General features: G+C 45.6%; 1 protein-coding gene across 3 annotated transcripts in view; it reads right to left on the bottom strand.

Moving 5' to 3' along the window:
• The window catches only part of PAMR1 (peptidase domain containing associated with muscle regeneration 1), a 164538-nt gene that overhangs the window by 59005 nt on the left and 82128 nt on the right, over positions 1 to 23405 (bottom strand). Inside the window, exon 1 of one of the 3 annotated variants that reach the window (XM_067749391.1) lies at positions 11596 to 11829. The exons of the other annotated variants lie outside the window; for them this stretch is intronic. Within the exon in view, the coding sequence (XP_067605492.1) occupies positions 11596 to 11668 (73 nt within the window). The 5' untranslated portion in view covers positions 11669 to 11829. Of the gene's footprint in view, positions 1 to 11595; positions 11830 to 23405 lie in introns of those variants that run through there. 3 annotated transcript variants of the gene reach the window in all.

The raw sequence follows: 23405 nt of genomic DNA, 5'->3' as shown, positions 1-23405 counted from the left end.
AATTTTAAGCAGTCAGTTCTTGCTTATATCATGGCATTCTGGGTTCCTCCCCCTTGCTTCTAGATTTCCTGATCTCTTTTTTCTAATACCTCCTCTTCAGACACCTTCTTCACTAGGACATACCTCACCTCCTGCTGCTTGTCTTCCAGAAATAGAAATTCTACATCTATAGGCAAAGGGAACAAAACCCAAACTCTAGCATCTTGGAAGAGCCTCAAGTTGCCATTATCCTCAACAACTGTGCTGGAAACCCTTGAAGGACAGCTGCTTCTGGGTTATTTCAAACACTGGAATATGAGCTGAATAGATCTTATTTTTTTATTAGCATTGGGTACTAAAAATATAATTTAACAATGCATCTAAATGTACTTGGCAATAGAACTCAGCAAATATTATATCAAAGTATTAGAATGTCTAAGTTAAAAACAATAAAACTTAAGCTATACCCTAAAAATCCAATCTGGATTTCCCCAGACCTAAGAATTCTACAAACGATCCCACCTGCTCCTCAATCCTCAACACTTTTAAAACCTTCTTTCTGAGTCAGAGTGTGTCAGGGCTATAAGAGGGTCTTGGTCAACCACACCCGCCCCTTTGCCAAGAGCTTCCAGAGTAAGTGTTACTGTCTTCACATCCAGGTTCACTGATGCCAGGCAGAAGCCAGAGTTTCCTTCTACCAAAGGCAGATGGCCAAGAGCAGATGTCAGTTTGAGCGAGGGTGATGCATTTATAATGGCATGTCCTATGGTTCACTAAGCCCTAAGCTGGCGGCAGCTTCACGCAGGCTAGCCCTCATTAGAATTGCCTTCTCCAGTTCTGCAAGCTAGAACAAGATGAAGGGGAACTTCTTTTTGCCTGAGGATTCCTGGCTGGCTCTACCCTTGAATCACAACAGATGGTCGTGAGCAACGTCTCACGTTTGGGAGACAACATCATTGACCCAGAATCACCTACTCTGAAAGACACCATCCCCTCAACCCCCTGCAAGAATCTACCACCAGCCATATTTCAAACATGGACAAACTTAGGCACAGCATGTGGAAGGCATTTCACCCTAAGGCTGGAAGGCAGATGCATGATAAAAGCAAGGGGAGAAAGCAAGTCTCAAAGAAATAAACATATGGTGAATCTTTAGGAATATTTTTTCCCTGACACAGAGTAACAGATGAATAGGATAGGACTGTGGACCAAGGTGGAGTGGGCCTCAAGAGGACCATGTAACTTCCATCCTACTATAGATAGAACATCCAGTATTTCTCCTTCTTAATCCCTTGTGAAACGTGTGCTAGTGGGAAAAATAGCAGAAAGGAGAGGAGTAGAAGATGACTTTAATTTCCTGAGTGCTCCCTTTTTGCAAAGCATTATACTATTTTTAATAGGTTACTTTTTTTTTTTTTGGCCATACCGCGCAGCATACAGGATCTTAGTTCCCCGACCAGGGATCGAACCTGTGCCCCTGCAGTGAAAGCGTGGAGTCTTAACCACTGGACCACCTAGAGATTGTCATACTGAGTGAAGTAAGTCAGACAGAGAAAGACATATCGTATGAGATCACTTATAAGAGGAACCTAAAAAAAAAAAAAAAGGCTACAAATGAACTTACCTACAAAACAGGAAGAAACTTATAGATGTAGAAAATAAACTTATGGTTATCGGGGGTAAAGAGGGGGAGGGATAAATTGGAAGATTGGGATTAACATATACACACTACTACGTATAAAATAGATAACTAATAAGAACCTACTGTATAGCACAGGGAACTCTACTCAATACTCTGTAATGGCCTATTTGGGAAAAGAATCTAAAAAAGAGTTGATATATGTATATGTATAACAGATTCACTTTGCTGTACACGTGAAACTAACACAATATTATAAATCAACTATACCCCAAGAAAAATTTAAAAATAAATAAATAAGTAAATAAATAAATAGGTTATCTCATTTAACACCTGCAATAAACCTATATAAAGACACTATTATTACAGGGGCTTCCCTGGTGGCGCAGTGGTTGAGAGTCCGCCTGCTGATGCAGGGGACACGGGTTCGTGCCCCGGTCCGGGAAGATCCCACATGCCGCGGAGCGGCTGGGCCCATGAGCCATGGCCGCTGAGCCTGTGTGTCCGGAGCCTGTGCTCCACAACGGGAGAGGCCACAACAGGGAGAGGCCCGCGTACCGCAAAAAAAAAAAAAAAAAGACACTATTATCCTCAGTGTACAGGCTAAGAGGTGGTACAGCCACATTAAAGAGGTTAAGTAACTTGCCAAGAAAACCAGCCATAAATGACGGAGGCAAGATTCAAACCTGTCCCATATTTTTAAACCGTAATACTCTACACCCTATGTTTATACATATCCATACATATGCACACATAAGTATATACATAACCATATCTACACTTTTATTTTTCTGTGTACATGTGTATTCAAACTTGAACATATCCATACTAAGATGTCTATATCAAAAAATGAAATTCATAAATATGGCAAGCAAGGGCTGAATCTTTGCTGAGAAAGATATGGTTACTCAAGTCTGCTTAGGCAGGAAGCCCTTAAAAGGAACAGCTGGTTTTATTCCTTATCCATTGCCACTGTTCTGAAGCAAGTCTGGGCAGAGAGAGGAGGCAGGCGATGCTAGGGGCAAGGGAGAAGCCGTGTCGCGTGACAACAAGAACAATATTTAGGAAAGGCAGGAATAAAGCTGTTCCCAGAAACAGCAAACAAGAGGTTGATGAACAGCTCAAACTCACATTCTGTCTCTATGGGATACAGCCCCAGTGTAAACAGCCCAGACCACTTCCGGGTTGTGCAACTCAGGGTCACGGTAGCTATACTAGAACTGGCAGACGGGGGGTAAATAAAAAAACACTGGAGACAAACCCCATGTGTTAGAGGGGGGAAGGGAGAGGTTAATTGGTAATGAACAGACCTTGGACTCAGTGCTCCCAGGGACTAGAAGGATGCCTAAATATTCTCCTTATTTTTTTTTAATTTATTTTATTTTTATTTTTGGCTGCGTTGGGTCTTCGTTGCTGCACGCAGGCTTTCTCTAGTTGCGGTGAGCAGGGGCTACTCTTCGTTGCGGTGCACGGGCTCTAGGCGCGCACGCTTCAGTAGTTGTGGCTTGTGTGCTCTAGAGTACAGGCTCAGTAGTTGTGACACATGGGCTTAGTTGCTCTGCGGCACGTGGGATCTTCCCAGACCAGGGCTCGAACCCTGTCCCCTGCATTGGCAGGTGGATTCTCAAGCACTGCGCCACTGGGGAAGTCCCATATTCTCCTTTTTTGAAGAGGAGACAGTGTGACTGTCACCAAGGATACAATGTAGTCGAGAAGTCAAGTCACAGCTCTTATGGCTCCTCAGAACTGCCACATCATCATAGGTGTGCGTTAATCAGACCCACACCTCAGTTTGATCAGTGATCCCAGGGCAACCACATTACTTTAAACAACTTACGGACAAGAAATGAGTTTTCTTGGTGAACTATTCAGGTCGATGCTGGTGAGGACTTTTCTTACAGCAATGTGGTCGGGGTCACCTCCACAGTTCTTTCAACATCTCAGCAAGTGCAAAGGGACTAGGACATCAGACTTCCCATCCATCTCTCAGCAGAAGTCTGAAGAAAAGCTCATGTTTTGTAGATTTTCAAATTCCCTTCTTACCCCATCCTCTGTAACAGTGAAGATATTCTTCAATGTTTTATTCATTATGGGCAAGAGACCTGAGTTTTCCAAATGATGGAGCACAAGTTCCACTGGATGGTATAAGGTATTATGTGAATAAAGGTTCTGCGGCCAAACAACTTTGTAAATACTAATAGCAGCTTTCTTTATTGTAGGGCTTTGCCAAGTCTATAATATTCTTTGCACATAGTTAATTCCCACATCCCCCAAACTAATTCCATCATGACATCCTAGGTTTTGTTTGCTTCTGCTGAATATCCTTTAGGATTAGTATTCCATGAAACCTACTTTGGAAAATACCAGGCTGGGCCATAAGCTCTCTCAACCTTAAAGAAAGTGCCTTACATATATACAATGGGATATTACTCAGCCATAAAAAGAAACGAAATCGAGTTATTTAGAGTGAGGTGGATGGACCTAGAGACTGTCATACAGAGAGACATCTGTTTTTCTCAGAAAGAGAAAAACAAATACAGTATGCTAACACATATATATGGAATCTAAAAAAACAAAAAACAAAAAGGTTCTGAAGAACTTGGGGCAGGGCAGGAATAAAGATGCAGACGTAGAGAATGGACTTGAGGACACGGGGAGGGGGAAGGGTAAGCTGGGACGAAGTCAGAGAGTGGCATGGACATATATATATATACACTACCAAATGTAAAATAGATAGCTAGTGGGAAGCAGCCGCATAGCACAGGGAGATCAGCTCGGTGCTTTGCCTCCACCTAGAGGGGTGGGATAGGGAGGGTGGAAGGGAGACGCAAGAGGGAAGAGATATGGGGATATATGTATATGTATAGCTGATTCACTTTATTATAAAGCAGAAATTAACACACCATTGTAAAGCAATTTTACTCCAATAAAGATGTTAAAAAAGAAAGAAAGTACCTTAAGGAAAAGGCCTTTTATTCATCATCCTGTCTCCAGCACCTAGGATCACACCTGGCACCTGGTAGGTGCTTGATAAAGTCTACTGAATAAATACATGAATGTGGATACATGAGGCATGTGTGACTTCCAGGGTCAGGTTATTTGTGTCAAAGACTGATGTTAGAAATGGCTCTTGCGATGACCTTTTGGGGTCTCTATTTTACAGTAGAAGGAATCCATTGGGTCCATTACTGCTGAACATTTTTCGCTCTTTGTGTACTGCAGTTTGCATCTCATTTCCATAAAGGCTTGCGCTGCTCACTTGTTCTTTTCTACCATTGATTGGCGGGGGGAGCCAGGCTTGTACAGAAAGGAGGAGGAACATCACTTAGAAGCAGGCAGTCAATCACCCACTGGGAGGCAGAAAGCCAGACTGAGAATAAAGATACTTAATACCAGGCAAGCCCTCCCTTCTGCTTGCAACCAGGTGAGCCAAGTGGTATATTGAAAGATATAGTAGACGCTACCAGATGGAAGCTAAGCTCAGGCAACTTGTCCTGGGATATCTCAGGTGTTCTCTACCATCACTGTTGACTTCCGAGGTGGGATCCCATGATGCAGGGGATTAATTGATCATCTTCAAAGGAGTCCTATGAAGTAAGTGGACATGGAACCGGGTTTGAAAAACATTGACAACTTGGTCCCTCAGAGTCCTCAAATGATTTGACTTGAAGCAAAGCAGGCCAACATGCCTCCTTCGCCCAGCGGTTTTCCATTAAAAACTGGTTGGAAATTTATTGTAACCAATCATAAATTCAGCTGATGAGGACAATTGCTACATCTTCCCATGAGCTAAAGTTGCCTGAATGTGTTCCCCACTCTGTTCCGGCAGCCGCAGCCCTGGGTTTCCAATCTCCAAACCAACCGACCAGACTTCTACTTACATTGACGCCAGCTGCCAGAGCACTAACGCAGCCCTCTGAGACAGCCAGAGCCTCGGAGAGGGCAGTGATGAAGATGCCGACACTGCAGGAACAAAGGCATCTCCCCAGCTCCAGAGGCAGAAGGGTGACAGAAACATGTGTCTTTATTTGCCGCTCAGCCGAGGGGGGCACTTCCTTAACCATTTGACAAAGGACCCAAGACATTAGTGTCTAGTAGACAGCTGATCCTCATTCAAAACCCACCTGAGTATTCATGGAGGGCGTCTCCATTTCCATCCCCTGCAATAGCCATCAACTGCATTTTGCCGAAAAAAAAGAAGAAAACACGCTTCGCTTTACTCACGCCAGGCCTGCGGTTCCTGTTCCATAGCCTGAGAGTTTACACATTGACGATCTTGACAGAATAAATCCATAAAGGAGAAGCGCTACCCAGCGTCAGGGCCAGGCTTGAAGCAGGTCTCATCCTCAATTCTGTCCCTCCACAAGCAGACACATGATTTTGATTACAAAGGCTGACCACGGGACAAAGAAATTCTCACTTCCCACATCTAATCAGAATGAGATGCATGAGCCTGTGGACAGCTACCCCAGAAATTAGCGGGATGTGCAATCTGCTTAACACTCCTGTTTCCTTTAGAAAATGGCTGCTCTTGGTTTCCACGTGGTCCCACTGGGGCTGCTGAGGTCTCTCCCTCGTCTCTCACATCCACTCTGCCCCCACAGTGGTGAGCACATGACCTCCCTGAGGCCATTCTCAGCTCCTGGAATATCCAAGGGATAACCAGAATTCTTTACTAACGCCATGGTCTTTATGATTCGGCCAGGAGATCTACCATAGTCGGACCCCCTGCTGACCACGGCAGCGTTGTGCAGTGTTTCAGTGCATGCATAATGGGGTCAGGCTCTCTGGGTTCAAATCATGGACGTCCAGCTCCGTGACCTGGGCAAGTACTGTACCTCTCAGTTCCCTCCTATGTAAACTAGGGATAATAACACTACTAACTGGCTTCTAGATGTGTTGTGAGGATTAAATAAACACAAGTAAAGCATATAGGAGAGTGCCTGGTATTTACCACAAGCTCAGTAGATCATTTGGGATCTGGTCCCTTAGGTATGGAGGCTTCCACCATTGGTGTTTCCACCATCACCCGGTGAAGAATCTGATGTGCAGCCCTACCTACTCCACTCTCAGCCCACATGGGCTCCGTGTCTGTATCACGAATAACAACCGAGAACAATGAAAGGAGTCATTGTCGGTGGGTTGGGCAGTGCGGGGGGAGTAGTAGAAAGTCCCACCGGTTAAGAGAGTGGAATATCTGCAGCCAACACTACTTCTCTGCCTTCTGTGAGTGGTTTTGTTTATAGATATGAGGTTTGATTTTTTTCCTGCATTTTACTTCTTTCTCTCCATTATAAACCTAATGCTTTGGCCCAGATCTCATGATGACTGACGAACAGAACTCCTTAAACACAGACCAGGCTTGGACTCTGATAGACTTTCTGCCACTGGTCTGGTAGCTTTCAAAGCTCCAGCTGCCCTCTGGGTCCTCTGCCATGGAATTCAGGAATTAGAAAATGTAAACATTGCTTTCCCCTCCCCTTTAAAATAAAATAAGAGGAAAGGGATCTGGGCTCCTATGACTTTCAAGTATCCACAAAGTGAGGGTGACAGGTTCTCCCACATGTGGGAGGAGCAGGGCACCACCTTCTCTCATTTATCACTGAAATGGCACTTTTCCCAATTTGCACATACCCCAGATCAATTGCAGTGTCTAGAGCTGGGCTCAGGGGAGGCAGGTAGAGAGGTTTTCTCATGCATCGGGATTGGCCACCCCTAGTAGGGCAGATGGAAATAATTTTCTGACTTAAGGCCAGTCATTAGGTCCTCCAGACGTCATGAGACGCCATTATCTCAGCCATTGCTGTCTAGCCAGGGTAACCCAGATGCAGATAAGTTTAAGTCAAACCCATGGTCCCTGCCAGGAGCATTCCAAAGCCCTCCCTAAGGCTTCTGGATATTTCTAAGGGACTTACATGCTCCAGGTCACATCTGCCTCTGGGTCCAGAGGTGCTTTGTCCCTAGCTTACTGACCCAAACATAACACCAAGCCTCACCCTCAGTTTCCACCAAAAGCTCACTCTCAAGGGCATTCCTGAGAATAGAACATTTTACCAAAGAGTTGGTGGTCACAGAGTTGAGATTACATTGCACAAAACACACAAGTTAAAATATATTTACGTCCCTTCTTTTAAAAGTCCCGTTTGCTACGAAATTCTCACTTGTGCTTCCCCCCATTCAGTACACAGCCTTCTACCTTCTCTCTTTCACTCTCCATTTCTGCCCCATCCCTCCCAGGAATGGAGGTCAAAAATGCAAAGGCCAGTAGAGACTAGCAGAGAACACACGTGTGAATCGAGAAGGCAGGGTGTCAGGCCAGAGAGGGGATCCAGCCTGCCTCAAAGCATTCAGCTTCAAAATATTTTTAAGCGTCATATCCTACTAGCTACTTCTGCAGACCTTTGACCCGAAGGCTGCCAATCCTTCGGTCCTACAGTCCCCCTCATTGCCAAAGTCACCCCCAAAAGAGCAGCAGTGCCACCCAAACTGGAGCTAGCAAGAAGCCTCCCCCAGCCACGTGTGTCCTGAAGCCATGCCATGATCACATGTGCATCAGTATATGATGCTGTTAGGTACTTGAGTTTAAGTCAGCCAGGTACCACATGAGCTTGAGCTCAGAAATTCGACAGTCTGGGCTCACGCCAGGCTCCGCTAATCTGCTTGCGTTTTCTTTTTATCATTATTACAGAAAAATGTAAATAACATAAATTTACCATTTTAATCACTTTTAAGTGTACAGTTCAGTGGCTTGGGTAACCATCACCACTATACATCTCCAGAATGTTTCCGTCATCCCTCACTGACACTCTACACCCATTAAACACTAACTCCTCAATCTTTCCTCCCCACAGCCCCTGGTAACCACTGTTCTGCTTTCTGCCTCTATGAATCTGACTTCTCTAGGTACGTCATATAAATGGAATCACACAGGATTTGTCCTTCTGTGTCTGGCTTCTTTCACTTAGCATAATGTTTTCAAGGTTCATCCATGTTGTAGGCTGTGTCAGAACTTCACTCCTTTTGAAGTCTGAATAATATTCCACTGTATGTACCTACCACATTTTGTTTATCCACTGATGGACACGTGGGTTTTTCCCACCTTTTGGCTATTGGGAACAATGCTGCAGTGGACACTGGTGCACAAATAGCTGCTGGACTTCCAGCGTGGACTCATTTTGTGTATATACCCGGAAGTGGAATTGCTAGATCAAACGTTTGCCTTTTTCAGAACTGTGCCTGTATATCTTTGGACAGGTTACAGACCCTCTCTAAACTTCATCTGGAAACAGCACCTACCCTGCTTTGGCTCAAACACTGGGCACATCATAAATGCTCACAGACATTTACTCTCCTTTTCCTCTGCATTTGAGGTACTCAAACTAAACGATCTCTACAGTTACTCCCAGCTCCCTAAACCAATGATCCCACTCTCAAATTATTTCCCTGTTGGAGAAGCCAGGAGTTCTCAGAATATATATCTGGGGAACACCCTCTTCATGGTCCCCACAAAAATCTAGCCCTGCCAAGAAGGCCCAATTTTCATAGCTCTCTCCTTGGAATTTGCTAACACATCCCATTATAAACCAACATCTAATTTTTCTTGCCACTCCTTCCCCCTTGCTTTCTTTCCACATTCCCTTTCTCGGTTGGCTTCTCCTGCCCACTGAATATCTGTGCTTCAGATTATCTTCCCCAGCTGCCTTGATGCTAATTCCCCACCAGCTAATGTCTGTTGGAAGCAACACTTGTGAAGTTATTCATATTAAGGTTTCACTCCCCAGAGTCGCATCTTGTAAATGAGTTGTTCCTTTTAGGCAGAATCCTGCTGGCAGAGCTACTGGTATTTGGTGAAGTCAGTGGAGTTGGGTTTCTCCCCTCACATGCTGTTTATATTGGGTTATCACTTGGCCCGATGTTTGGATTTTCATCCTCAGACACGTGTCCCAAGTTGATGAGCAACAACCGTCTGCTGTGCCATCCCCGTGGATGTTTACATTTCATCAGATGCTCTTTTTAGAAAAGTAATTAGAGGAAATATGCTGCTAAGCTTTCCTTGACAGGGCCAGATTCAGAACTCCAGCGGGGAGTGGACTCATTCACTCGCGACTTGAAGAAATATTTTCCTTCTCCACTCCATCCCTCCGTGTTCCCTCTGAATGCGAATGCTCGACAATGAAATACCCTTGCTAGACTCGCGAAGTTGCTCTCTGGTTCAGTCAGCAGCTCGGCTGCCCAGACGCCGCGTACCCTCCCTGAAGCTTTTCCAGAGCACAAGGTAAAAGAGATTCTCAGTTCAGGAAAAAATGAGTTTTTCAGATCCTGGGCAAGAAAAAAGGGGCAGCTGAGCTTTGCTTTTTAACTTTTCTGGGTTTCAGCCATCTTACCTGCCACGTTAGAAAAAAAAGAAGCAGGGGCGTGCTGATGCAGGGATGAGCAAACTAGACCTCGGAGCCCTGGTGCTCCAGAAGGAACCAGGTTCCCCTGGAGTTGGGCTCGGGCCACCATGCCCTGGAAGTTCGGCTCCAAAAGGCAGAGGTGGAACAGGAATGAGCCTTAAGGAAAATTCACCAACTTACCCGCTGGGGCAAGTGTCTGCGTTTGTGGATTAACAGACTTCCCCCTCCTGGGCTCCTTCTTCCTACATTATTGTCCTTGGGCTGTTCCAGATGCCAGTGAGGCAAAATTCAAATGAAACACTCTCTCCAGCTTGCGAGTAAATCACCAAGGAAGATTTCACCCGGGGCTGGCAGGCTACAGGTAGGTGGGAAGTATTCACCAAAATGGGTTTTGCATTTTTTATATCCTGGCTTTTTGTTCGTCACGAAGGGATGTGCCCCACGGTCCAGCTCCCCTTCTACAGTAGCTGACTGCATTTTATACCCTCACCGCTCCCACTTACGCTGCTCCACTCTCAGGCACTTGCCAGCTTTGTGCGGCAATGGAGCATCCACCTCTCAAGTAGAGCACAGGTGACAGGCAACCAGCACAGGTGACTGACAGGCAACCCCCGGAGAAGGAGAGCAGCAAAAGCTCACACACTCCCTGCTCCTCGGCAAAGTTGCCCTATTTTATCATGTGTGTACATTTCAACCGGTCCTTATCTCCCGAGGTCTCACCCTACCTCCTGACACCTGGCCTCTCCAGCCATAGGACAGATGATCCTAAGAAGTCCTCCTTCCCTGCTTGCCCGGAAGCAATCAGAGGACAAGCCTGCCCTCTCCTTGCTTCTGCTGGGTCAAGAGGCTCCCAAGACCTCTGTGTCTCGTTTCAGCCTCACTTGCCCCAGGAGCCCATTTGACATGGGTTTTGTGGCTCAGAAAATGACATGTGAAAAACACAGAAGCCACAGCTCTTTCTAAACAAACACTGTGCTTCCCCAGAAACGACTTGCACTCTTCACCTCGGCTTTTCCTTCTTCCTTCTCATTCTTATCAGAAAGGAAGTGTATATATGCTGAGCGAGTACATCTCCCTTGCTGGGAATCTGTTCTGAAGGGTTGTAACTGTAAGATTTCATCAAGTAAGACGCCCCAGAGGGACACCCTCACTGCAAGCCCTGCTCTCATCCTCCTCTTTCCTTCCAGCAAACCTCTGAGGGGGCTTCTTCCAGTGGGAAATTTAGCTTTTGCATGTCAGGGGGCATACCTGACACTGGGTGGATTCCCGGAGGTGATTTTGTGCTTTCAAAAGCTAAAATAAAAACCCAGCAAATAAAACTGTAGCTGGTACCCTTCATGAGGCAGTTCAGTCCCACAAGTTGGGATGACAGAAAACAGTGTCCCGTTCTCAGGGAGAAAGACAGACACTCCAGCATCACCAGCCAAGCCCCCAAGATTATCACTGAGAAGAAGCCCCCCCCTCCCAGCCACCACCCACATACACACAAGCACCATCTCCTGGGACCCCCCAGTCCTGCCCCCTACCAAACCCCAAGAGGGAAAAGTCCCCTCCTGGGGGTCCTGATGCTACCCACAGTACCTCTTGGCAAGGAGGAGATGAGAAGCAGCTGCAGGAAAGTGAGCCCCAGCTGCGGCCACCAGCCCAGCTCCATCGTTCCGCGGTGGTGCCCGGAGCGACTGCCGGGGAGGGACCGAGGGAGGCCGGCGGGCAGGCGGCTCTTACACGGACCTCCCCAAGCCCCAGCAGAGCGGGAGCTCGGGTTTCAGCTCGCCAGGCTCTCCCATCCTCATCCGAGGGGAACCACCTTCAGCCAGAGCGACGTCAGCCCAAACCTCTCCTCTCCGAGGCTGCCTTAACCCTTGCGGGGCCCGGGGAGGTGTGGCCGCGCGGAGAGGCCCCAGGCTGTGGCTGGAAGGGAAGCTGCGGGGCACGGAGGCCAGCCCAGGTCAGGCTGGGCTCCCTCAGCACGGTGAGGGGTGGGGAGCAGCCCGCAGTACCCTGAATGGGAGCGGAGGTAGACGGGGCTGGGGGCCGCTCAGGTGAGGCCTGAAGCACCTGCCCCCAACACCCTCACCCACACCCCGAGCCTGGGATGGGAGGTCCACTGCCTGCCTTCACTGCGCACACTGCGTCTGCTAGATTAAAAGCCTGCCTTCGAGGGGGAGGGGGCGCACTGGTGATGTGAGGAGAAAAGCAGCCAACCTGCCTCCCCCTCCACCTGTATCCCCAAGTCTCCTTCCTACCTGGAGCATTTGCCCCAGGTGATCACAGTTTGGAAATCTTAGCCTTTGCCTCTACAGGCTTCTGGGAAAATTCTTCATCTTCCCATGGCGCCCATTATGGTAAGTTCAGCAGCATAAAAGCCCCTGCACACATGCTAGGCAGGGTATTTGGCTCAGGGATCAAAGAACATACAGGATATTGCCTCCGTTCTGAGGACGTTCAGTCTAGGTACAGAGATAGCAAATGACATGTTGAAGTGAGGAGGAAGGATGCTTTACAAGATAATAGCTGACATTTTTTTATCAATTTCTCTGTGCCAGGCATCTAAGTACCTTACATGTATTAACTCATTTATTCCTCACAATAAACCTATCATCTCTGGGACTTCCCTGGCAGTCCAGTGGTTAAGGCTCCCCACTTCCACTGCAGGGGGTGCAGGTTCGATCCCTGGTTGGGGAACTAGGATCCCACCTGCCACGAGGCATAGCCAAAAATAAATAAATTAATTAATTAAAAAATAAATAAACCTATCATCTCCATCTTACAGATAGGGAAACTGAGTCATTGAGAGTTCAATAGCTCATCCAAGGTCAGGCAGTAAGTGGCAGAGCCAGTAGGAGAAGGGGGTGTTGGGCCCAAAGCCAAGTCCCAGGAAGAAAAGTCACCCTGGTGTCCAGACTGAGGGATGGAGGAGGCCAAGGCCGGCATAGAGAGAACAGCTGGAACTATGGAGTAATGCCTGGACTAAGGAGCCAGCCGTGGAAGTTGAAGGGGAAAATGATGGGAGAAACTTGGCGAAGGTAGAATCCCAGGACTCAGGACAGACTAAATGGGCAGGAGCCCTGACACAGGTGCTCCTCTCAGGGAGAAATTCCTAAGTCCCAGCCCTGCTTCTGGGGCCCATTGCAGCCGAAAGATTGGGAACAGCAGTCAAATCCTTGATTCGCCACTAACTCTCTGAATCTCAATTTTCTCATCTGTCACATGGAAATAATAATCAAATCTACTTTGTAGACTGTTTGGAGAATTTAATGAGATTATATACATAAAGCCCTTAGCACAGCGTCTAGCTCATCCTCAATGCTTCATAAATACAAATCCTTGTCTGTATTATCAGTCTGAGACTGACCCCAAGGACATCCCGTGGTATGGGCCTTCTCCCTCACCCTCAGCTTCTCTATACAGGTGAAATTTGTTTAAAACAAGCATCAAAAATAAACTTAAAAGGGGGGAAAATGCCAAAGGGCAGCACACCTAGGGGGTAGAGGGAAGAAGTTAGAAGAGGAGAGGTTTACTTTGTTGCTGGTCAACCAGCTCTAGTCCTTTGGTAATGGGAGTGGGGAGGTGGTGACTTAGTTTCCAAATAACTGTAGGTATTAGAGCCTCTCAGGAATCTGCTTCTCCCATCAGCTGACAATGCTACTTCCTTCTTCCCTTGTCTCCCCTCACCTACACACACAAACACACCCTCCCGGAGTCATACCCAGCAGCCTCTCCCTACAGCGATTTACCCCACTAGGGTGGAGCCCCAGGGGATGAACATGACTGGCAGCTCCCTAAGGAAGTCCCTGGTGCCAGGTCTTTGCTTCTCCAGGCTTAGGGGGCTGGAAACAGGCCCTCACATCTATCTTTGGAATGCCCACAGGAGTAATTGGGCCCTACTAGTTTGTTGTCACTAATTTGGGTTTGCAAACTTCCTAGGGCTATGGAACCTGGAAAGGAATTCTCAGAAAGGAGCAGGACACATTCTTCTGGGGAACTGAAAGCAGTGATCAGATATTACCCTGTTGAACTTGACAATAAACATGGGCTGGTAGAGGAAGAGGGAAGCTATGACTATGATACAAAAAAGGTCAGTAGTTTGTCTGAGTTCACACAACTCTACACAAATTTCCATTTTCCTACCCAAATTTAGCTTCCTCTCTTCCCATTATGGTCAAATCAGTTTTTCATATTGATAGAGTTTAGTATTATTCTAAGTCAGGATTCTTGACCCAGGTTCCATGGGGTCTATTGGGAGGAGAGTTTCACATGGCCTTTGAACCTCTGGAAATGATATGCAAAATTTTGCATGCAGTTTTTGGAGTAAGAGGGAGCCATGGCCTTCTTCAAAATCTCAAAGGGATCTGCCAAGTCCCAACTTTTTAAGAATCCCTGATCATCATAAGTTAACACTGAAAAATTCACCAAGTATCTGTTGGGTTAGGGGAAAGTGGTTTGGGACAGACAATTGTTGAATCTAGGCTATAAGCTGCACAATGGGTATTTGTAGGACCCTCCCTCCCTCTTTTTCTATTTCTGCCTTAAGAGCTCTTGCTCTGAGTCACATTGCCTAGTGTTGAATCCAACTGGACCACTTACTATACATGTACACCTGGGCAGGTTATTTCACCTATGATGGCTATAGTTTTCTCACCTGTTAAGTAGAGAGAATAATGGTACCTGTCCCCATAGGGTTGGAGTAAAGAGCTCAGAACAGTGCCTAAAATATACTAAGTACTCAGGAAACATTAGCTATTTTTATTATGATTCTCTCCCCCTCCTGCCCTCACTTTCTACACCCACTTCTGGGAGGAATCAATCATTACAAAGGCTATGGGTGAAAGAGGCAAAGTGCCATGCTGGGAAGTAGGGAACAATACCTGGAATTAAGAATTATCTACTTATAGGGCTTCCCTGGTGGCGCGGTGGTTGGGAGTCCGCCTGCCGATGCAGGGGACACGGGTTCGTGCCCCGGTCCGGGAAGATCCCACATGCCGCGGAGCGGCTGGGCCCGTGAGCCATGGCCCATGAGCCATGGCCCATGAGCCATGGCCGCTGAGCCTGCGCATCTGGAGACTGTGCTTCGCAACGGGAGAGGCCACAACAGTGAGAGGCCCGCATACCGCAAAAAAAAAAAAAAAAAAAAAAAGAATTATCTACTTATAATCAACACTCAGAAATCAACAATTGGCTGTAGTAGATGGAGTGGGGCCACCCATTTAATTACAAGTCACAATCCCCTCTAATTTTCACATGAAAGGATGAGGCACTCTAAAAAACCTGAACCTTTTTCAATGCCGTGGGAGGCTGATTGCATGTGAATACACAGAAAGAAACCGCAGAGAAGGCTGTCCTGTGAATGCCAACAGCTCCCCAGTCTCCAAACTATACCTTTTTCAGATCAGCACCTGAGCAGCAACCATAGAGAGGGCAAGCCAGAGTAAAGAGCTGGGGTGCTACAGGCCTGCAAGCCTGAGAGAGGCATCCCAGAGCACTGGTCAGTAGTGTGGTCAGTAAGTGTGGTTTTCATCAGCGTACGAAACACAAAGTTCAAGTCAACCAAGGCCAGAGATGGAGAAGGGGAGGTCTGTGGAAAAGACAAAGTGTCCTTCCACCAGAGCCTGCTCTAACTGGCCACACCATGGAAGTCTCCAGCCCTAATGAATCCCGGCTGTTCACCTACACAACGAGCCCCAATGTTCCACCTCCAGGGCTGGCTCAGCTCTGCTCCCTTTCCATTGGGAACCAGGCAAAGGGGTAGGTGAGTCTGTCGTTCTTTCTTTAACCACATTCTTCTTGCTCTATGTCATTCATCATGGAAATTGCTGAAAGTGGGCACACTTCCCTCCTTCATAGTCAAGGTGCTCCTGAATCACTTGGGGAAACCTATTCTTGACTTCTATATGTGTATTTATAAACTTCAAATTAAAGTAAAACGTCTGCCATGCCATGGAACTGCAAAGCTTTACGAAGAACACTGGCAAAAACTGTGACCCCGATCCAAGTGGCTAACTCAACAATTACATGCATTTGAGCCATTTATGATGAGGAAGGGACCAAAAAATAGAATAACTCCAAGGAAAGGCAGCAGGGTACAGTGGCATAAAAAAGGCAACAGGGGGCTTCCCTGGTGGCGCAGTGGTTGAGAGTCCGCCTGCCGATGCAGAGGACACGGGTTCGTGCCCCGGTCCGGGAAGATCCCACATGCCGCGGAGCGGCTGGGCCCGTGAGCCATGGCGGCTGAGCCTGTGCATCCGGAGCCTGTGCTCTGCAACGGGAGAGGCCACAGCAGTGAGAGGCCCGCATACCGCAAAAAAAAAAAAAAAAAAAAAAAGGGCAACAGGCCCCAGAGTGGATCCAGGCTCTACTACCTACCGGCTGTATGAACTTGGGTAAGTTCATTGGCCCCTCTGAATCTCAGTGTCCTCATCTATAAAAGGGAGGTAATAGCTACCTTATAATTCTGGTGAGATTAAAATGAGGCTGGCATACATAATGGTAGCTCAGTCAAGGTTGACTGTTGTTATAACTATGCATGAACATCCACTTTTAGAGTTTCATTTCAAAATGAAACTAAGTAGGTACCATTTTCCACAGGTCTGGTGATATAAGTTAGGTTATGTTCCTATATTGATTTGCAGCCAATGCATGTGTGAAGAATATATTGTCTTGTATGTTTATGCTTCCAGTTGGAAGTCTAGGGATAGAGTGTGCATTTGTTCAAAGAAAAATCGAGAGGCCTGTCCTGAGTAGACCCAGTCCAAGTGCTGAAGAAAAACTTATTCTGATGTTCGTTAAAGACTCTAAGGAAGATTTTATTTAAGGGACTGCAGCAATGGGTGTCTGCAGGAAGCAGGGGAGATTGGGCTCAACTCTGAATAAAACAAGCAAAAGTGAGGATTTATCACCAAGGAGCAGGGTGCGGGGTCAGTGGATGGAAAAGTACTAACAGGAAACATTAGGAATAAGGGGGGATACTGGCTAATCTGATTTAACAGGATTCTTCCTGAAAGCACGTCAGGGTGATCAGATATCAGCCAGGAGATGGTGGGGGATGAGGAACTGAATCAGACATCAAGGGTGATCAGATATCAGTGACGGGAGGTTCTCACTAAACTGACTTGGCAGGATTCTTTCTCTTGAGGACAAGCCTCAAGGAGGGGCCTAGTCAAGAAAAGGCTTACACAAGACTGACTACAGCTTGCTTAAGGAGCAAGTCTTTGTCACACAGGACCCACAAAATCCCCTGAAAGGCCCTTGCTTTGAATGTCTGGTTCAATCTTGCCACATTGTTCACTGGGATAAATAGGATTTGCATATAAAGTAACCTGTCTCCTTCCATGGAAGGAAGGAAAGGAGAAAGCACAAATACCAGGTGAAAAAATCACCCATTCACTTATTCAGCGCACCGTATTGCACGTCTGCTATGTGCCAGACATCATCTCCGGTCCTTGGAGGATAGCCGTGAACAAAACCTGTGTGGTCCCTCACCTTGCAGATTCGCAGACCAGACAGCAATGAGACATTGGGCAACTGTGATGAGCAGCATGACTGAAGTTGGAACATTCCAAAAGCATGTGACCGGGAGATCCAGTCTGGTCTGAAGGTCAGAAAAATTTCCCTGAGAACATGACACTGAACTTCAGACCTAAAGAAACACAGAGGGAAGGGAGAGTAGAGGACAAGAGATGACGAAGCCCAGGTAATAAGGAAGCTAGAGGTGCAGGCAGGCCTTCAAAACCATGAACTTGATTCTGAGGGTCACTGAAAACAACTTGAAGGCCAGTGACTGGATCATACTTGTGCCCCAGACTCAGCTCTCTGCACCTACATCCAGCATGCAACAGGTTGGAGAGAAGTGGCTTGATCTGAGAGGCACCAAGGAGGTAAAAAGGATGGGATCAGTGATTATGGTGTATATTGAGGAGAAAAGTGAGGGAGCAAAGACCACTCCCAGTTGATAACTGCGTAGATGTGGGTGGGTGTATGGTGGTGCGCTGTGTAGGACTCTCTCTCTCTCTCTCTCTCAGATCATTCACTCTGGGAGAAGTCAACTATGGAGAGTCTCACACAGAAAGGAACCGAAGCTTCCTGACAACAGTCCCATGAAGGATCTTGGGAGCCAGTTCTCCAGCCCTTCCGATGGCTGCAGCCCCAGCCAGCAACTTGCCTGTGACCTCACAAGAGTCCCCTTAGCCAGAGCCACCCAGCTAAGCTGCTCCCAGATCCCTGACCCTCAGAAACTAGGCAAGATAATAAATTGTGTTGTTCTGCACTGCTAAATTTGTTACACGGCAATAAATTACTACCACAAAAGATTTCTGAATTGGGCAACCTGGGGTAGAGGAGAAACAAAAACTGTCTATATACTTGGTAAACCTGCAGCCAAATGAAAACTTCTGGGCAGCCACAGCTTAAGGACTCAACAGTGAGAAATCTTAATACAATGAGCCTATCACAGGGAAGAAGCTTTCAGTTGTGCATAACAACAAACCCAATTCATGTGGCTTAAACAACAAGGAATTGTATTATCATGTATAACAATACGTCCACAGATAGGACAGCTCCAGAGTTAATTCTGTGGCTCAACAATAGTGTTAAATTCTTAAATAGGTCCAAATTACCAACAGATACATATAGTGTGCACACATTTCTATAAAATCTTGGGACATATAAAAATAGCATGTGTTATACAGATGGCCAACAGCCACATGAAAAGATGCTAAACATCGCTAATTATTAGAGAAATGCAAATCAAAACTACGAGGTATCACTTCATACCTGTCAGAATGGCCATCATAAAAACATCTACAAACAATAAATGCTGGAGAGGGTGTGGAGAAAAGGGAACCCACTTGCACTGTTGGTGGGAATGTAAATTGGTGCAGCCACTATGGAAAACATTATGGAGGTTCCTTAAAAAACTAAAAATAGAGCTACCATATGATCCAGCAATCCCATTCCTGGGCATATATCCACAAAAGATGAAAACTCTCTAATTAGAAAAGATACGTGGACCCCAATGTTCATTGCAGCACTATTTACAATAGCCAAGACATGGAAGCAACCTAAGTGTCCATCAATAGATGAATGGATAAAGAAGATGTGGTACATATATACAATGGAATATTACTCAGCCATAAAAAAGAATGAAATAATGCCATTTGCAGCAACATGGATGGAGATTATCATACCAAGTGAAATAAGTCAGAGAGAGGAAGACAAATATTAAATGATATCACTTACATGTGGAATCTAAAAACTAGTACAAATGAACTTATTTACAAAACAGAAACAGACCCCAGACATAGAAAACAAACTTAAGGTTACCAAAGGGGAAGTGGGGGGAGGGATAAATTAAGAGTATGGGATTAACAGATGCATATTACCTATATAAAATAGATAAACAACAAGGATTTACTGTATAGCACAGGGAACTATATTTAATACCTTGTAATAACCTATAATGGAAAAAAATTGAAAAATAGAATGTATATATATGTATTCAGTTATGTATATACATAACCAAATCACTTTGCTATACACCTGAAACTAACACAATATTGTAAATTAACTGTACTTCAGTAAAAAAAAAATAGCATATGTTGTTTGTGAATAGAAACACATATCATTAAACTACTAAAACATAGTTAGAAATGACATACACTACCTTCAAGGCAGGAGTTACCACTGAAAGGGAAGCACGTCACAAAATGTGAGCTATGAAATTTTAGCTAAAAAATAAAACAAATGAAGGAGAAATTGAAGCAACTGAAGGCAAACGTTAACATCTGTCTATCTCTGAGGCTAGTGCATAGGGATCCGTTATTGTCTGGAATTTTTTTGCATGTCTGGATTATTAATAATTATATTTATAGTTCTATAAAATAGCTACAAAAAATGTAAGAAGGGGACACATTGGAAAATATTTTAATGGACAGAGAAGACAAGCATTTATTCTTAAACCTTTTGAAAGAATGAAATAATGTCATTTGCAGCAACATGGATGGACCTAGAGATTATCATACTACCTGAAGTAAGTCAGAAAGAGAAAGACATACCACATGATATCACTTATATGTGGAATCTAAAATATGACACAAATGAACTTATCTACAAAACAGAAAGACTCACAGACATAGAGAACAGACTTGTGGTTGCCAAGGGGTGGGGGGAGGGATGAATTGGGATTTGGGGATTAGCAGATGCAAACTCATATACAGGATGGATAAACAACAAGGTCCTACTGTATAGTACAGGGAACTGTATTCAATATCCTGTGATAAACTATAATGGAAAAGAGTATAAAAAAGAATGTATATATGTGTATAACCGAATCACTGCTGTACAGCAGAAATTAACACAACACTGCAAATCAACTGTACTTCAATAAAAAAAGAAAAGAAAATATTTTGAGTGTCTCCTACATGTCAAGAACATTCTAGGCTATGGGGAAAGCATGGTGAACAAGAGAGAATGACTTGTTTTCATGGAGCTTGCATGCTACTGGGCAGAGATATATCACAAACAAATAACAAAGAGGAGATCATATGGAAGGGCTCAGTGCTAGAAATGAAACAGAGAAGTATGCTAGGGGTGACGGAGGAAGGTACTTTCGTTTGCAGAATCCAAGCTTCTCTCTGAGAAGCTGACAGTTAAGCTGAATGCATCTGAGGAAAGGGCATCCCAGGCAGAGGGAACAGCTAAGACAAAGGCCCTGAGTTGGGAATGAGCTTAGAGTGCTTGAGGAACACAAAGGAGGCCAGTGTAGCTGGCACACAGCTCTTTAGAAAAGAGGGAACATGAAAGGGGCCAGGAGAACATGCTGGGATGACCAAGTGAATTCACACCACTGTCACACTACCTTCTGGGCATCAGGGAATTCTTTGAAAATTTAGTGAAAAGCTATGGATTCTAGAAACAGACACACATATTGATTTTTGCTTACAGTTTCAGGATATGCGTGGACCCTCTGAAGCCTACCCAGAAATGACCTAATTGCAGCATTTGAACTCAAGCCACATTATTCCCAGTTGGTGAGGGTATGGGCGCCTGGCCATTTCTACCCAATGCAGGACTTCTCCATAGGTAATATTTGCACTAGAGTTCTCTACCACGCTGACCAAGAAATCCTGAATGCCGTTCCAGTCTGAGGGTCTCCTACCCCATCCTCCTGTATTTCCCCTGGATTTTCACCATGTCAGACCCGCACAGCAGTTTGAAGGCTCTCCCTGCCTACTCTTGCCTCTCTCCCCTTTATTTTTCACAGGCTCTACAACCAAGAATTCTGTCTTGCACTTCTAACTTAGCCTGGTGTCTGCTTCTTAAAGGGACCAACCAACATAACTGATACTGGGAATAATCAAAAACAAGAGGTGATAAGAGGGAGTTTGCGTTCTAGATCACTTGCCACACAGCTGGCAAGGAAGGCCCCATCGCAAATGGTATCTGAGGTATAGATAATCCTGGCACAAGGTGGCAACCCAATTGCTAAAAATTTCACAGGTGATTCCTTGGAAGGACCTCCTGGTGGAGGGGAATGCCTGGGCTGGTATGAAGATTCAGGTGTTTGCACATTATGGAAGAATAGCACATTTAAGGACAGTAGAAACAGCTGGTTACTAACTGAGTTGATTTGATGCCTACAGAGGGATAATGAGAAACTAAGGGCAATTAACAAATTTAAATACTAAGTGCGAAAGCCAGTGGTCCTCTTTCGTAGTTCCTGCAGTGGGAGAGTGGACTGAGAAGCTGACTCAGGTTCTGATGTTTATAGTCACCAGGGTTCAAAGAGAGTGGAATGCTTTGTCACCGCCACTCTACTATGCAGAGATCAGTGCCCTGCCTGGGAAAACCTGAACTGAACATGAGATTGAGTCATCTGGATGGATGCCCCCAAAGATTGTGGTTCCATTGACTTCCTTGAATCCTCTGAGCCTTCAGAGACGGCTCATCTGTCCCTATTAAGAGCTAGAACTCCTTCCTGTGGGAATATACAACATGGGCCTCCCCATTGCAAGAAAACAGGTGTCCTCCTCAGGACTTTCTCCCAGACCTGTCCTGGCTGTCAGGCCAGAAAATAGGGTTAAATTCCAGCATATTCCCAGTTTAGAACATAAGGAAAGAGACAAATCCCAATGGAGCTGCAAGAATTAGGTAGCACATACCAGCATGAGCCAGGGGAGTACCCATGGGATTGGATTTTGAGGGTGCTTGATTAAGGAGTACAGGACATAAGAATGGACAAGCAAAAGTTCATGTACTTTGGAGTACTCTTCAGGAACATGGATTTAACGCCTTGGCAAGAACCCTAGGGTATGGGCAAATTTGCTAGTAGGTAACTCTTAAAGACATGGAGAAAAAAACAGCCCATTCTGGGACTTCCCTGGCAGTCCAGTGGGTAACACTCCAAGCTCCAAATGCAGGGGGCCCGGGTTCGATCCCTGGTTGGGGAACTAGATCCTGCATGCATGCCACAACTAAGAGTCCACATGCCACAACTAAGAAGTCCGCATGCTGCAACTAAAAAAAAAAAAAAGGATCCCGCAAGCCACAATGAAGATCCCACGCGCCACAACTAAGACCCAATACAGCAGAAATAAATCAAAAATCAAAAAAAAAAAAAAAATAGCTCATACTGACCAAGTGGTAATGCCTAAGGTACCATGGAAACTAGCGGGATTAAATGGCTCAGGGAACTAGGCATGCTGAACTGGATATATTACATGAGGACAGAAGACACATCAGAAATTTTGTTCCATGGAAGGACCTAGAGAACGTGCTATTCATGAAGGCCATCAAGAACATGCTGATGGGATGAATATTAGCATCACTAAGACATTAAGTGGTGGCTTTCCTCTACAGGCTAGGATTGACTATAGGGAATATGTCACAGAACTTGGCTTACTAATAGCAATGGGAATGATAAGGCCTCAAAGCAAAAGAGTCCAGATGATGGTTATTAATCACCAGAAATGAGGGGGCCCCACAATTACTATCACAACCAACAAGATTGGAGGGGCAGCCAAGGGGGCTTGACCCACAAGGAATTGTGGATATGGTTAGTAGAACATGGGATCCCCTAGGGACAAAAGGCACAGGCAGACAAAGAGGGTGCTGCTTAAAATATACAATCAAAAAAGGCAAGAATGAATGAGCAGGAGGCTGGAGATGGTCACCTCAACAGAAGTCATGAACTTTGCTCAATCCCTGGACCTGAGCCCGTTTTCGTCTCCAGACTCTGTTGGCTACAGAGGTGGACGGGTCCCCAAAAGGAAGTACACAGCAACACCATGGCAAGTATATACTAATGATTCCCTTAATATTTCCCTTAAAATACCTACAACCATTTACTCAGATGACTGGGGCAAGAGAAATACCCATACATTTTGAGGGTTATTGGA

The sequence above is a fragment of the Pseudorca crassidens genome, chromosome 9 (genome assembly GCF_039906515.1).
Source record: "Pseudorca crassidens isolate mPseCra1 chromosome 9, mPseCra1.hap1, whole genome shotgun sequence".
In the NCBI taxonomy this organism is placed as follows: domain Eukaryota; kingdom Metazoa; phylum Chordata; class Mammalia; order Artiodactyla; family Delphinidae; genus Pseudorca; species Pseudorca crassidens.
This window is presented reverse-complemented; position numbering and strand designations above follow the sequence as displayed.